The sequence below is a fragment of the Electrophorus electricus genome, chromosome 4 (assembly GCF_013358815.1).
Source record: "Electrophorus electricus isolate fEleEle1 chromosome 4, fEleEle1.pri, whole genome shotgun sequence".
Taxonomy (NCBI): domain Eukaryota; kingdom Metazoa; phylum Chordata; class Actinopteri; order Gymnotiformes; family Gymnotidae; genus Electrophorus; species Electrophorus electricus.
The window spans coordinates 8,672,295-8,686,476 of NC_049538.1; the positions used below are offsets into that span (position 1 = coordinate 8,672,295).

The 14,182-nt window shown below is 41.4% G+C and overlaps 1 protein-coding gene across 1 annotated transcript in view; it reads left to right on the forward strand.

Annotated features, from left to right (window-relative positions):
* Positions 1 to 8,884: 8,884 nt before the first annotated feature.
* Positions 8,885 to 14,182, forward strand: part of LOC118241155 — a gene marked incomplete at its 5' end in the record, with an annotated part of 7,349 nt that continues 2,051 nt past the window's right edge. The window contains 3 exon segments of the mRNA XM_035525097.1: positions 8,885 to 10,147; positions 10,533 to 10,625; positions 10,799 to 11,378. Coding sequence (XP_035380990.1) covers positions 8,885 to 10,147; positions 10,533 to 10,625; positions 10,799 to 11,378 — 1,936 coding nt within the window.

Consider the following 14,182-nt stretch of genomic DNA (forward strand, 5'->3'; position numbering starts at 1 on the left):
CGCATAAGAAGACCAAATGTAATGTCGTCACGTTGCGTTCTTGACTCCTATTGGCTACCTCTGTTGACAGCCATGAATTTGTGGAAATGTAGTTTTTTCATCGCATCAGACACGTATAAACAAGACCACGAGGAGATTTGGTTGTATTTGGTTGTCATTTAATGTTCTGGTTTTGAATTCAAGTTTAAAACCAATTAGAACAACGTTTTGTTATAGCGCCTTGCTTATGCTGTAAATTCGTCTACGCCCATTCTAAATGATTTATGTCTACCCAGACCTATCTCTGTGCAGTTATGAATTGTAAGAGACTGCTCAGCCAGCCTTTTTGTAGGTAGACCTAACGATATGTCGGTAGACCTAATGATTGGCTGTTTTGACAAACTTACATATTTTAAGTATATCAGAGTATCAGTGCATCTATTTTCATCTTTCATCTACACTACCTTAATAGCTATTGCCACCATTCGTGAGTGTGTCTGGGAGATATCACTGCATCATTAAGCTCAGACAGTAAGCGCTTGACTTGAAAAACGTCTTGGATGGTGACCTTTTAAAGTAGCCTTCTGTAGCGGATGGAGAAATGTAAGCCTGGCAGACGTTTGATTTGTTTTCTAATATATTCCCTCTCAGATGTCTGATATGGCTGTGATGTACACAACTGTTTTCTCTCTGAACAGCGAATGGTAGGTTAGTTTCTCAAATGTAAAGTTCTTTTGTCATGAACAAACATGATAAAAATCTCAAAATGGTATACATAATGCTGAGAGGTAACAAACAATAGTATGAAATCAGGTTACAAACTCTTAAAGATAATGTTACAGAAGGTGACAGAGAATGCCACCTTCTCATGCTTATGTGCCTGTAGTTTGTCCTGTGTGTTGCCCACCAAGTTGAATATATGTTGCACAGATAAGATCTGAAAATAACTATCTTCAGTTCTTACCTCTTCAGACAGAAATAAAGCTTATGAAGCTTTCTGAGGGATGAATATAGCAATTAAATTTTTGTCAAGCGAGCTGTTTAGTGTGGGTTATTTTCAATATGTTTGCTCTTCTCTCAGAACAAAGCGCATGAAAAGTTGAAGCCCCTTGTTGTGAACAGTGCATCTAATTCCTAATTAGTTCAATCTTCAGGAATTATATTTAGATGTTACTTTATGGTTGACTCTGACTTGAACCAATGCCAGATGTTAGCATTTAATAGTTTAATTTCTGTACCATGTGGCTTCACTACCCAGGCAGTGGTAGCTCAGTGGTTAAGGTACTTGACTTGTACTTGTAAGGTTGCTGGTTCAAGCTCCACCATTGCCGCTGTTGGGCCTCTAAGCAAGGCCCTTCACCCTCAGTTGCTCAAGTTTTACTCAGGCATAATTGTAAGTCACTATGGATAAAAGCATCAGCTAAATGCAGTCAATGTAACATCATTATTAAACAGTATACTTGTGCTAGGACATTCCTTTTTTGTGCCTGTCCCATTGATCTTGAGCAAATTATACAGAGAGATAGTGTGGAATACTCTGGTTAAGGATGTTGTATGTGATATGGGACTGCTAACATGAAAATAGTCCAGGTCCTCTTCAACAGTTTTGCAGTATTAAGGTAATGTTAGGAGGTTAATAATGTAACACTTAGAAGATTGTGGTGGTCTAGTTTTAATGTCACAGATCTGCCACTTCAGAATGTGTGCTTACCTCTGTGTGTGTGTGTGTGTGTGTGTGTGTGTGTGTGTGTGTGTGCGCGTGCACGTGCGCGCACGTGTGCATGTGTGTACTCATGCATGCATGTGTGTGAGCGTGTATTTTGAGAGAGAGAAACAGATGGCGCTAACTTGATCAATGCTAAAAAGCTCCCGTTGGGTCCAGTGGTTTTGTTCAGGACAAAGACATTTAGGCTGATGACTATGACCTGAACTTGTGACATGTGCCAGGGGGATTTCAGGAGGAGTGTTTGTGTGTGTTTGTGTTTAAGGGGCTTTGTAAATTCTCCCCAGCCACATGTGACTCAACATTAAGTAATTGATTCTCATACTGAGGTCAAGCAAGTGATTTTGGCAGGAAAGGGCAGTTTGGACTGGTCCCTCAGAGCACCATATGGGCCAATTCAATACAATACAATACAAAGGAAGCAGTAAACTCCTCCCAAAGCTCACAGCAGTTACTGGGAAGGGTAAGGTGCTCTCCAGACTGACTGCCACTGTTCATAAAGTATGCACACACACACATACAAAAAACATATTTCAGCTTCATGTTATGCTTAAAATGTAATAAAAATCCATGTTTTAAGAGAGATTAAATAAGAATGGAAAAAATCTAATCTTTTTGTATCCACACTTTGCCAAGATTACATCACAGAGCCTTGTCTTATAATGCGGGAGGTAAGGGAACAGGGATATAAAGACTGATCTTCCACATGAACTCTCTCCAAGTCCTCTGTTCACAGTTGTGGATTATTATGTTCATCCCACTGGCTTTCAGTTTTACATCAGGGGATTTAGGAGCTTGGGCTTCTGTGGTCAGTGAACTTTTTTGTGTGAATTTGTATGCTTTGAACATACACTTTACGTATTCTTAATGCAGGCAATAAATAATCTCAGAAAGTTCACATACATTTGCAGTATTAGAAGAGCAAGATCTTTCTGTTTTATTACACTCAGAAATGGAAAAGCAAGAGCTGTGTGTATGTGTGTTTGTGCATGAGTGTGTGTGGATGTGTGAGCCCACATGCACATGTGTGTGACCCATTTTCTCAGTACAGAGGTTTTTAGGCCTCAGAGGCAGTGGGATTTTCTGGTCTCATTTTTCAAACCTGTGTTGTGATTGGTCAGTATAGGTAAAGGTAGTCCTGGTATTGGCTCATTTGCTGCTTACGCTCATCACTATAGGGGAGGTGTCCGCTTCACACACAGCATGTGAACAGCAGTGAAACAAAGTGGTCAGCAGAGATTCTGCTTATTAAAGAGTATAAGGGAACATGCAGAACCTAACATGGAGGAAAGTGTTATCAACAAGTGATACCTTTTTTGATGAGATAATTTTGTTAGGATGCTATGGGATTAATTATAAAAACACCATACTACATGTTATCCACTTCAAATCCATTCTAACCATGACAAGAAGTAAGAAATCAATGAACTGGTATAATTAGGCAAAATTAGATAATACTGTGTTACATAAAAGCTTACTCACTTGTTTCTTCTCTTGCTGTCTCTTTGTAGAATGGTGAGTTATAAACTAGATGTCACCCCAACCCTTATCTGCTCATTCATTCCTTTTAGTCAATTTGTGTGTGCATGCTCTGTCTTTCTCTCTCTCTCTCTCTCTCTCTCTCACATGTGGAACATTTACATGTTTTTATGTGTCAAATTTGTGAAATGTATAGCTGTGCAAGCTACTTTGCCACATTAAATAGTAAAGTTTTGATTTTCCAATCCATTGCTTAATTAAAATTGTTGTTCACATCAGTTATAATTAGTTTGAATTACACATACAACTATTATTGGTCATTTTTAATTCCCTTATTTGGTTGGACATGTACAAAGTGTTGCTACTGTGACATCTGAAGTCCATACCGTGACTTTCTGAAAAAGAGATTTATCAGGAGTGTTAAATTTGCCTTATTTGTCTGGGTTTAAGCTCACGAAATAGCTGTGAGGAAAAGTGCCTCAGCTGAGAAGAGGGGTCGAGGCATGCTGTGTTTGTGTACCAGAAGAGAGGTTGGGACATGTTTAAGTGGCTGTGAATGAAAAGAGAGGTCGGGGCATGTAGAAAACGTTCAAAGACAATCCTGTAACAATCCTGTAACAAACAATTCACCCATAAATGTGAGTGCCTTATTCTCTTATGAAGGGATAATCAGGTGCCAGATCCTCATTAAGCCCCTTTATGCATTAAGCATGCTAATTGTATTACCATGACTGAACAGTTGGTGGATATTTGCTTTAATAAATTTAGCAGGCAGAGTGATACCCATATTTGTTGTTAGGTATGAATTTATTTTTAGATATGAATCTTAGAGACAATCTTGGAAACAAAGAATGTTGTTGTTTTGTTTTTTTCGAAGTGCTTCTGTTCAGATTTTTCTAATTATGTCACCCGCTGTCACAGTATGAACAAACTACTGTGGTGTGCAGAACCATAGCAGTGATAGGCTGTATTCAGTATGTAATGTATTATCGCACAGTGAACATGTTCTTACTATGCATGTGCAGAATATAAAAGAGGTCTAAGATGGTCTCTTTCAACGTTTTGCCCATGGCTGTAATTTCACAGTCATGTTCTGTGAACAGCTTGTGAGTCAAATAGATATTTTAATAAGAGTACAAATGCTTCGGTAAATATATAAAAATACATAGAAAATACAAATGGCTAAGTCTTGGTTGATTTTTAACTTTATAAGTAACTTTATAAGTAGTTGTTTGGCAAACAAGATCTAAAATTGACAGTCTCTAATGATTTGATCACATTGATTTACTGCTAATAGTCATTATATCTTTAGTCCTATGGAATAGGATTGATAGTGGATTTGTTTTTCAGCAGAGTTTGAAATTTTCAGTATTGAGTTTGGCTTAAGGTTATCTATGAAATGCAATTCTTACCACCGGCTTTTATGGGTTCAATTTGACATCTGTGTCCTGAATAATGTTTGGAAGTAGCTCATCTAGTGGAGTGTGGAGAGGAAGGTACTAGAAAAATGAAGGTAGTGTGATTGATTACTAGGGAACACACACTCATATGTCATATATGTTGACAAATAGGAGTGTCTGCCAAATGCTCTAAATGAATTATATATTCATATAATATGGTAACCAAGTATTATGGAGCCTCAGTTCTACATATTTCCATAGCGCATCAATTCTATAGCTGTGTGGCTTCTGCTTTAAAGATGAGAATAACACTTTTTTTAATTTGCAACATAATATATGTAATATATTAAGATAACTTTGATTCAGCATAAGCTTGTACATGAGACTGGTAAAGTCAGACGCACGTGCTCACACACACACACACACGCGCGCGCGCGCGCGCGCACACACATATCCTAAAGCTAATGGATCTGTCTCAGCTTCACTCATTAGCCAGGTCCAACAGATGGGACCCTCTTGTGATGGATAGGAGAGGAGAGGAGGAGGAGCCCCTGTGTAATTCCTCGGCTGAGCCACATTAGGACGACTATGTTTTTCCAGGTTATTCATGCCACATGTTTGCTGTGCTGTTGTATTTTGGCCGCATATGTGCACTGTGGTTCTTCATTGATAGCAATATGGATGAGGACAAACCCCACCTTGTATGTCCGTGTATGTCCGTGTGGAGAATAAATATGTTTCCATGCTGTTGATATTATTGCCATTTCATGCCATTTCCTGTCACAGTTTCCAAATCATTGTGGAGTAATTTTATAGTACTGGGGTTTTTTTCATAGTTTAGCTACAGGGCTTATATGAAACATGATTACCATGTTCTTTATGTATAAAAGAAAAAATAATTTAAATAGAAACTACTACTAATAAATTGAAATAGAAACTACTACTATGTATATAAAATTTTCACTTATTTATAGCAACTGTCTCCATCCAATCAACACACCTGTGAGTGGCTATAAAATAAAATAAAACATAAATAGAAAATAGTAGAAATCATAAAGCATTTAACCACCACCATCATCATAGAAAGTAGTGAACAGTAGTGAACAGTGTGCACTGCATTGGTCCAGTGAGTTGTGATGTTGTTCCAATGGTTATGGCACAGTGACATGTCACTGTGATACCCAGGTGGGGCTCTTAGCCCCGTGACAACATTAACTCTGTACTCTGTGATGCCCTTGCAGCATGCAGCTGGAAATAAATAGATAGAGAGAGGGGGAGGGCTCTTCTAACACATGGATTGGACTAGAGAGAGGGGGAGGGCTCTTCTAACACATGGATTGGACTAGACGGAGGGGGAGGGCTCTTCTAACACATGGATTGGACTAGAGGGTGGGGGAGGGCTCTTCTAACACATGGATTGGACTAGAGGGAGGGGGAGGGCTATTCTAACACATGGTTGGACTAGAGGGAGGGGGAGGGCTCTTCTAACACATGGATTGGACTAGAGGGAGGGGAAAGGCTCTTCTAACACATGGATTGGACTAGAGGGAGGGGGAGGGCTCTTCTAACACATGGTTGGACTAGAGGGAGGGGGAGGGCTCTTCTAACACATGGATTGGACTAGAGGGAGGGGGAAGGCTCTTCTAACATGGATTGGACTAGAGGGAGGGGGAGGGCTCTTCTAACACATGGTTGGACTAGAGGGAGGGGGAGGGCTCTTCTAACATGGATTGGACTAGAGGGAGGGGGAAGGCTCTTCTAACACAAGGATTGGACTAGAGGGAGGGGGAGGGCTCTTCTAACACATGGATTGGACTAGAGGGAGGGGGAGGGCTCTTCTAACACATGCCCTATCAGACTACGCTGCCATCATTCCACACCTCTGAGACCATGACATCATGACCAAGATGGTGGGATGTAACAAGGAAAACAAAGGATGAAGAGGAGGAGATGGAGAAGGTCTGATGAAAATGAGGAAGAGTGAATTGTGATAAAAGGAATGAAAGTGAGAAGTATCCTACTAAAACCTCAAATGGTGACCTGCCAATGCAAACCTATTAAACCTTGCCTGACTACTATCAAATGGAATTACAATGATGCAGTTATGCTTGTAGCCTGTGAGATTTCAAATGTATATCTGGCCATGTGAATTCCAGCTTCTCTCCCTTGACTGATCAAAGTGCAGGATTAGTTAGGCATGAGTTATTTGATGAAAGAGTGTGGAGTGTGATGTTCCGACTGCAGTGATTCTGCACTACTGTGTGTGTTATCTCAAGATCTGGAGATGCTGATGCTCCATTGAGATAGATCAGTCATGTCCCATTATAAAGCATGATATGTACTGTACACTGGACCTCTTAAGAATGGCTAATGCAAATCAGAGTGGCTCTGTGCTGAAATTATACAGTCTTACCCGCCCCAGTGGCCATTCAGTGTTTGTGTACCATGAATTTCTTGAAACTACTGAGGCCCTGTGTGGTAAAATGGAGTACTCAATCGATTGCAGTTGTCTGGTGGCAAGATAGAATGAGCAGAACAGAACAGAAGCATTGAAAGCAATGCCAGCACAGAAAGGAAAGGTCATGTTGTCAGATATAAACACACACACACACACACACACACACACACACACACACACACACACACACACACACAGGCGTTGCACTCACTTATCAGCACCACAATGGAAAAAGATCCATCCAAGCTATTAAGAATTACAATAAAATAGAGTATAGCATAGCAATGGGAACAACAGTGACAAACAGGCTACCTCACTAAGATTATGATCAATATCCTAGTTCTAAAACCTGACTAAAATTACACTGATTCACTGTTATAGTACACATAGCCATGTGATGTCTACAGGTGTCCCCCTGTTCATAACACATTCTTGTTTGTTTGGGTTGGGCAAATGCCAATACACAGTAATGTTTGATATTCTGCCAGACCCAGTCTCTGTCTGCTGGAAGACATTTAGCGATAATGTCACAGATCTCTCTCTCTCTCTCTCTCTCTGTCTTTCTGTGTGTGTGTTAGGAGGGGTCCATTCGCATCATTGTGATCCAAATCAAGACAAAGGATGAAATCACCACCAAGCATATTCCAAAGGAGAGGGGAGTGAAGGAAGTCAAAATAGAGATTAAATAAAACATTATTGAAAGTTAGCAGCAGCTATATAAAGAGAAATCTATTAATTATTACTAAAATTACAATGAATGCAGTTTTATTTCTTAAAAATACCAGTATGTTGTTTGCATTTGCATCCCCTGTCTGGCTGCATTGGTACAACCCATGTGTTTCACTATGATGGGACACAAATGAAATGCTGCTTCAGGTCGTTCGAGGTTGTTAGTGAGTTAATCTGTCACATAAGGTATCGATCAAGTGCTCAGACCCACTGTAAATAAGAAAGATATGTATCAAGCTAGCCAGAATGCTTAACTGTTCAACCTGTCCACTGTTATTTCCTTAGGTAACAAATATATGGGGCATTGTCAGTTGTTCAGTAAAAAGTGCAATGAACAAGGATAGCTCTGCTCTCAGTAATGTGAAAGGTCTAAATGCCTCTTTTTTTTTTTTTACAGAACATTCATTTGGTTGTTTCTCTCTGGCTGTTGCTCCATTTATCTCTCTCCCCAACCTCCCTCTCTCCTTCATCATTTTAACTTCCTTCTCCCAGGGCAGGGTGGCACAGTGAACTCCACGTGAATGCTTTATGTTGGCATACTTTCAGTGGAACAAGACACACACACACACACACACCTGTCCCCCTGCCCTTTCTATTACCCGCCACGGCTATACACTGCATCTCCTGCTAGCTGTCAGATGGTTGCTTTTTTAATGGAATGAATTAGGTACTTGGTTAGAGTTCCAAGCATTCTTCATACAAATGTTTAATCCTGAGAGAAATGAGACATGCCGATCCTCACCATAACAACAACTGACATAGCAAAGTTTGTTTAGACACTACCTGAAGCCGTGTAAACTAGTGTGGGGGTTTATCCTAATAAATATTATTTTTCTATTTGTGGATAAGGATTCTATGCAGATTCCGCCATTGCCGGTTCCCAAGCGCCGGATGTGAAAGGAGGAGGGTTAGGCGCCAGGCCAGCAACCCGGCCCTGTAAAAACTTTTACCGCTACGGAAACAACAAGCGAATATTCTAAACGATCCCATCAGCAAAGAGGACCTGGCTCTAACTTGATGACGGTGCTGGAGCAAACCAGCGAGGGTGTCCAACGCCCGATGCAGACCGGAACCTTCGATGCAAAAATTATTTCCAAATTAGGCACCTGAAACGTTAGAACTCTCTGCAAAGGTGGGAAGCTCGCCCAGCTTCTACACGAATTTGACAACTACAATCTTTACATATTGGGCGTCTCCGAAATGCGTTGGACTGGATCAGGAAAGATTGTAAGTGATGGCAAGTCAGTCCTGTATTCAGGACATGAGGAGCACCATATTCATGGTGTCGGATTGGTGCTTAGTAAAAAGGCATCATGTGCATTGCTTGGATGGAAACCTGTCAACGATCGCATCATCACGACGCGATTTCAATCAAGACATGCTAAAACTTCCATCATCCAAGTATACACTCCACCCGAAGACTATGATGACAATCAAAAGGATATGTTCTACGGACTGCTACAAGACACCATTGATGAAATCCATGACGTTAAACTTCTCATCGGTGATTTCAATGCGCAAATTACCGACGACTGTCTTGGCTTAGAAAACGTCATTGGTCCACACAGTTCGGGGCGACAGACCAACGATAATGGTGAACGACTTCTATCCTTTAGCAATATGAACAATTTCTGCATTGGTAACACATACTTCCGACACAAAAACATCCATAAGAAAACCTGGCAATCGCCGGATGGAGCCACATACAATGATTTTGACTTTACCTGTATCTCTCGGCGATGGCGTTCAGCACTGTTGGACGTCCGAGCCTATCGCGGAGCGGACGTTGGATCGGACCATTATCTCATACGATCCTGAATTCGGTTACGGCTCAAACGGAGAGAACAAAAGCAACGACAATGTCCTTACGCTGTGGAGAAGCTGAAAAAACCTGCCGCGGTCCATCAATTCCAACTGGAGTTGAGAAATTGGTTCGAGCTACTCCAAGATGCGGGCGACATCGATGAATACTGGATGGCATTCAAACAAGCAGTCATAGAAACGGTAAAGGAAACCGTGGGTCGCCAATGCGGGACACAGAAAGAACGTTGGATACGGGACCCAACTTGGAGCCTGATTAACGAAAGGAAAATTGCAAAATGCCGATGCGAACAGGCAAAAGCTGACCCTGACAAGGAAACCACAGCAGAGCGATATCGGCAACTGGATAGGACAGTCAAACGAAGCTGCAAATCTGACAAGAAGGCATGGTTGGAATGCAAAGGAGCCGAAGCACATGAGGCGGCTAGCAAGAATGACAATAAGACGCTGTACCGCATTGTACGAGAGTTGACTGGGGCATGGAGCAACTCAAGTGCACCCATCAAAAACAAGGACGGGGTGTTTCTGCGCACCAGAGAAGAACAAGACGCGTGCTGGGTAGAACACTTCAAGGAAACCTTGAACCAGCCCCCCCCTTGCCAACACCTATGACTTTGGCGCCACACCGCCACCTCCAGACCTGGTAGTTAATCTTGATCTAATCACTATCGAGGAAACTAAGGTGGCTATTCGAACACTCAAAGCCAACAAAGCACCCGGCCTAGACGAGATAGCACCAGAAATGCTAAAGCACGGTGGAGACGCAATTGCAAACACCCTCACAGTGCTGTTCAACAAGTGCTGGCAAGATCAGAACAAGTGCTGGCAAGATTCCTCCCAAGTGACTGGAGGAAAGGAGTAATCGTTAAACTCCCCAAGAAAGGCAATACCGCCGACTGCAACAATTGGCGGGGCATTACACTCCTCTCGGTTCCTGGGAAAGTCTTCTGCAGCGTTCTATTACGGTGCCTACAACAAGCAGTGGAAGAAATTCTCCAGGAAGATCAAGCCGGATTCAGAGTGGGCCGATCGTGCAGTGAGCAGATTTACACGCTTCGTAATATCATCGAACAGTGCATCGAATTCCAGCGCCCCCTGCTCATATACTTTATCTACTTCAAAAAGGCTTTTGATAGCGTCCACAGGGGCTCCTTGTGGAAAATCTTATGAGCCTACAGCATTCCACAACGGTTTGTCAACGTCTTCCAGAACCTATATATCAGCTCTAGCTGCTGCGTCAGGACAGACGATGGCTACACAGATTTCTTCAACATCGAAACCGGAGTCAAGCAAGGATGTATCCTGTCGCCAATTCTCTTTTTGCTCGCAGTCGACTACGTCATGAAAAAGGCGATGATGAGCCCAGTGACTGGAATCCCTTGGACAAATGGATCTCATCTCACTGATCTTGATTTCGCAGACGACATTGCCTTGCTAGCGAATACAAAACCGGCTCTACAATCCATGACAACGTGCCTTGAGGGCGAAGCGGAAAAGGTTGGCTTGCGCATTAACACAGACAAAACCAAGGCCATGCGGGTGAATCGTCAAACCAAGGTGCAGATAACTATTGCGCAGCAAACGGTGGAGGACATCGACGAGTTCACATATCTCGGCAGCATAGTATCCAATAATGACGGTGGCTCAGAAGCGGACGTTCGATGTAGGATCGGAAAGGTGGCGGGTGTGTTCCAGCGTCTACGCCGCATCTGGTCCTCAACAATGATCAATACAGGAATCAAAATGCGTCCGTACTCCACGATCGTCATCCCAACCGCCATTTATGCCAGTGAAACCTGGAGGAACACAAAGAGGATCGCCCAGAAACTAAACGTTTTCCATCAACGGTGCCTCTGCTGAATATTGGGTATCTTGTATAAAGACAGAATTACCAATGAGGAAGTTCTTCAATGGAGTGGATTGCGTAAGCTGGAAGAAATCGTCACCAAATGCAGAATGCGCCTCGCTGGTCATCTCCTACGTCTTCCAGACAAACGCATCTCAAAGGCAGCTGTACACTGGACACCGACAGGAGGAAAGCGAAAGCAAGGCCGACCTAAAACCACCTGGAGATCAACCTTCATCGCTGACCTAAAAACTGTTGACATACGCTCATTGGACGAAGACAGAGACGCTGCAGCCGATAGGACCCGTTGGAGAGCGCTTGTTGCCCAATGCACCAAGGAGTGCAGGAGGAACTAAAATTTTAAAAAATTTAAAATTCTATGCAGAATTTACCGTAAAATCTCTTTTACTACAATCGTAGCTGCAAAGTATTAGGGCGATATAATGCAACATTGAGATTATGTGTTTAATTTTTGCTTATATGTATATTGTACACATGTAGAATGCACTTGGGATCAGCACTATGGTCTTTATCATGCCTTAATCCTCTATAAAATTATAAAATCAAATTATAGTTTAAAATGTGAATCACTCAACTTGCCATCATTTACTTTGCTCTCACATGGTCTCTGTGCAAATGGCAATATGAGAATTATCAGGTCATTTTTCACACCATCCTGTTCACAGCCCAAAAGAAGAACTACTTCTTCAAATATTATAGCTATTTCACATTCATGGTTTTATAGACTATTAAAAATGTCATATAAAAATATGGCAGTTCTCATTCATTAATGACAAAAATCAAATAAAAACCTTAAATTAAAATTTAATCATAACCTGTTCCTCTGTGGAGTCTTCAAAGTCTTTGTCTCTGTGATTGACAAATGGGTTCACCGAGTGAACCAAGACTGCATAAACATGCCCAAGACTGCATAAACATGTCTTCATGTCGAGCATGTCTGGCTGTGTGACAAGATAAGGAATGGACTCCATCTGGTGTTCGAAAAGTGAAAGTTCATTTTAACGTCACAATCACGCCCATGGCTCTGGAATTTTTTAATTTTTTAAAATGAATTTCAAAGCATACAAATATTATTGTTTTTGTAAAATTATAAGTTCAATATGGTGTGATTCTTGCAATTAATTAAGATCATTACATTATGACTACATTAAAGTGCAGTTGATTTTATTTGAGAAGGCTGTCACAGTTGCGCTGGTTATTATATTCCTCCACAGGATTAGGACGCTTTCACACTTGTCCCGAACGTTTGAGGACCGATTCTGGGCTCGTTTGAAGGAGGGACACGAAAGCGCTGGTTTGCTTTCATCACCCCCTGATGTCTCCTGCTGTAGCCCACCGCACTTCCATTCCAGCCAACTACTTCTCTGTTGTCCTTGAAGGATGCTTCGACAAGCACACACTATGGGGACAAGACGATAACTTCTAGAAAACCGGATTAGACATTAATTGCTTGTTTTTTCATTTTATTGTTTAATTATTTTTATTTTAAAATTATTATTGTGGTGACTGTGGTCGGCCAAAGGAGGATGCCCCCCCCCCCCCCCCCCCCCCCTTTGAGACTTGTTTGCTCTCAAAGTTTCTACCTCATGTTCTAGGGAGTTTTTCCTTGCCGCTGTTATCCTTGGTTTTTCACTGGGCTATATACACAAAGCGCTATATACATAAAATTGATTTGATTGAATCTTTCTGCGACTTTTGTTACATTGTATGTCTATAGATTGCCTTTTCCTTGTAAAATGTACTCTACAGTGCTGTACAAACATGTTAGGTACCTGAGAAAAATGGATTTAAAAGGTCTATTTGGATGGTAAGCTTTTATTTACTCAGAAAATACACGAAACCTGAAAAGGGAAGTAACGCGATAAATAGAAATAGTCAAGCTACAAACTGAAGCAATGATGCAGCCCCACACGCGGTGCCGGAAGCGGATAGATCCCACACCTGCCGCGGACCGCCCTATAGCTCGCTGGACGCGAACCCCAAAACACAGCTATAGGAAGGACCAGAGATCGTTACTCTGGACCGCTCACCGTCTCCAAAATGACTTTCACACTTCACCAAACGCACCGAACTCGTGTAGAAAGCGGGCCTGGGGCCGGAAAAAAGATCAATTGCGAAAACAGCGATGGCTGAACTCTTAAGTAGATAATCAGCCTTTTGAAATATTGACGGCTTCACCTGCTGGTTGTTCAGTCAAGGGCTACCTGCTGTGTTATTTTCTCAAACGCGAACCCAAACTGCCATTATGTGGGATAAATTATTTTTAACTCAGTAATGTAGCCATACAACTACAAAACACAGTAAGCACATTTAACCGTAACTATGTTTTAAGGGTAAATTTTTAGCCTATTTATTTGTTTATTGAAATGTAATTTTTCTTTTTTCTATAAAGATTATGACAAAGTATTTGTATCCGAATATAGCAGATTTACAGAGAACACTAAGTATACAGAATCAGTATAAAATCTTTTTCTTTATTATGGCTTCAGCCTACTCCAATAAATCAAAAAGCTGAATCAGATATACATATAACAGTACAACCAGAACACAGCAAAACAACCCTTTTCTATGATTTCACTGTATAGGAAAAGCATTCAATGAAGTTTTTAAAACGGGTGTTTCTCATTTAAAGAAGAATTGCAACAAAGAATCAACTCAAAGACAGAGAAACCTGATTTACGTTATTTGTTTCGTGAAAAAAAGAGCAGACTGCAGACACATAGGCC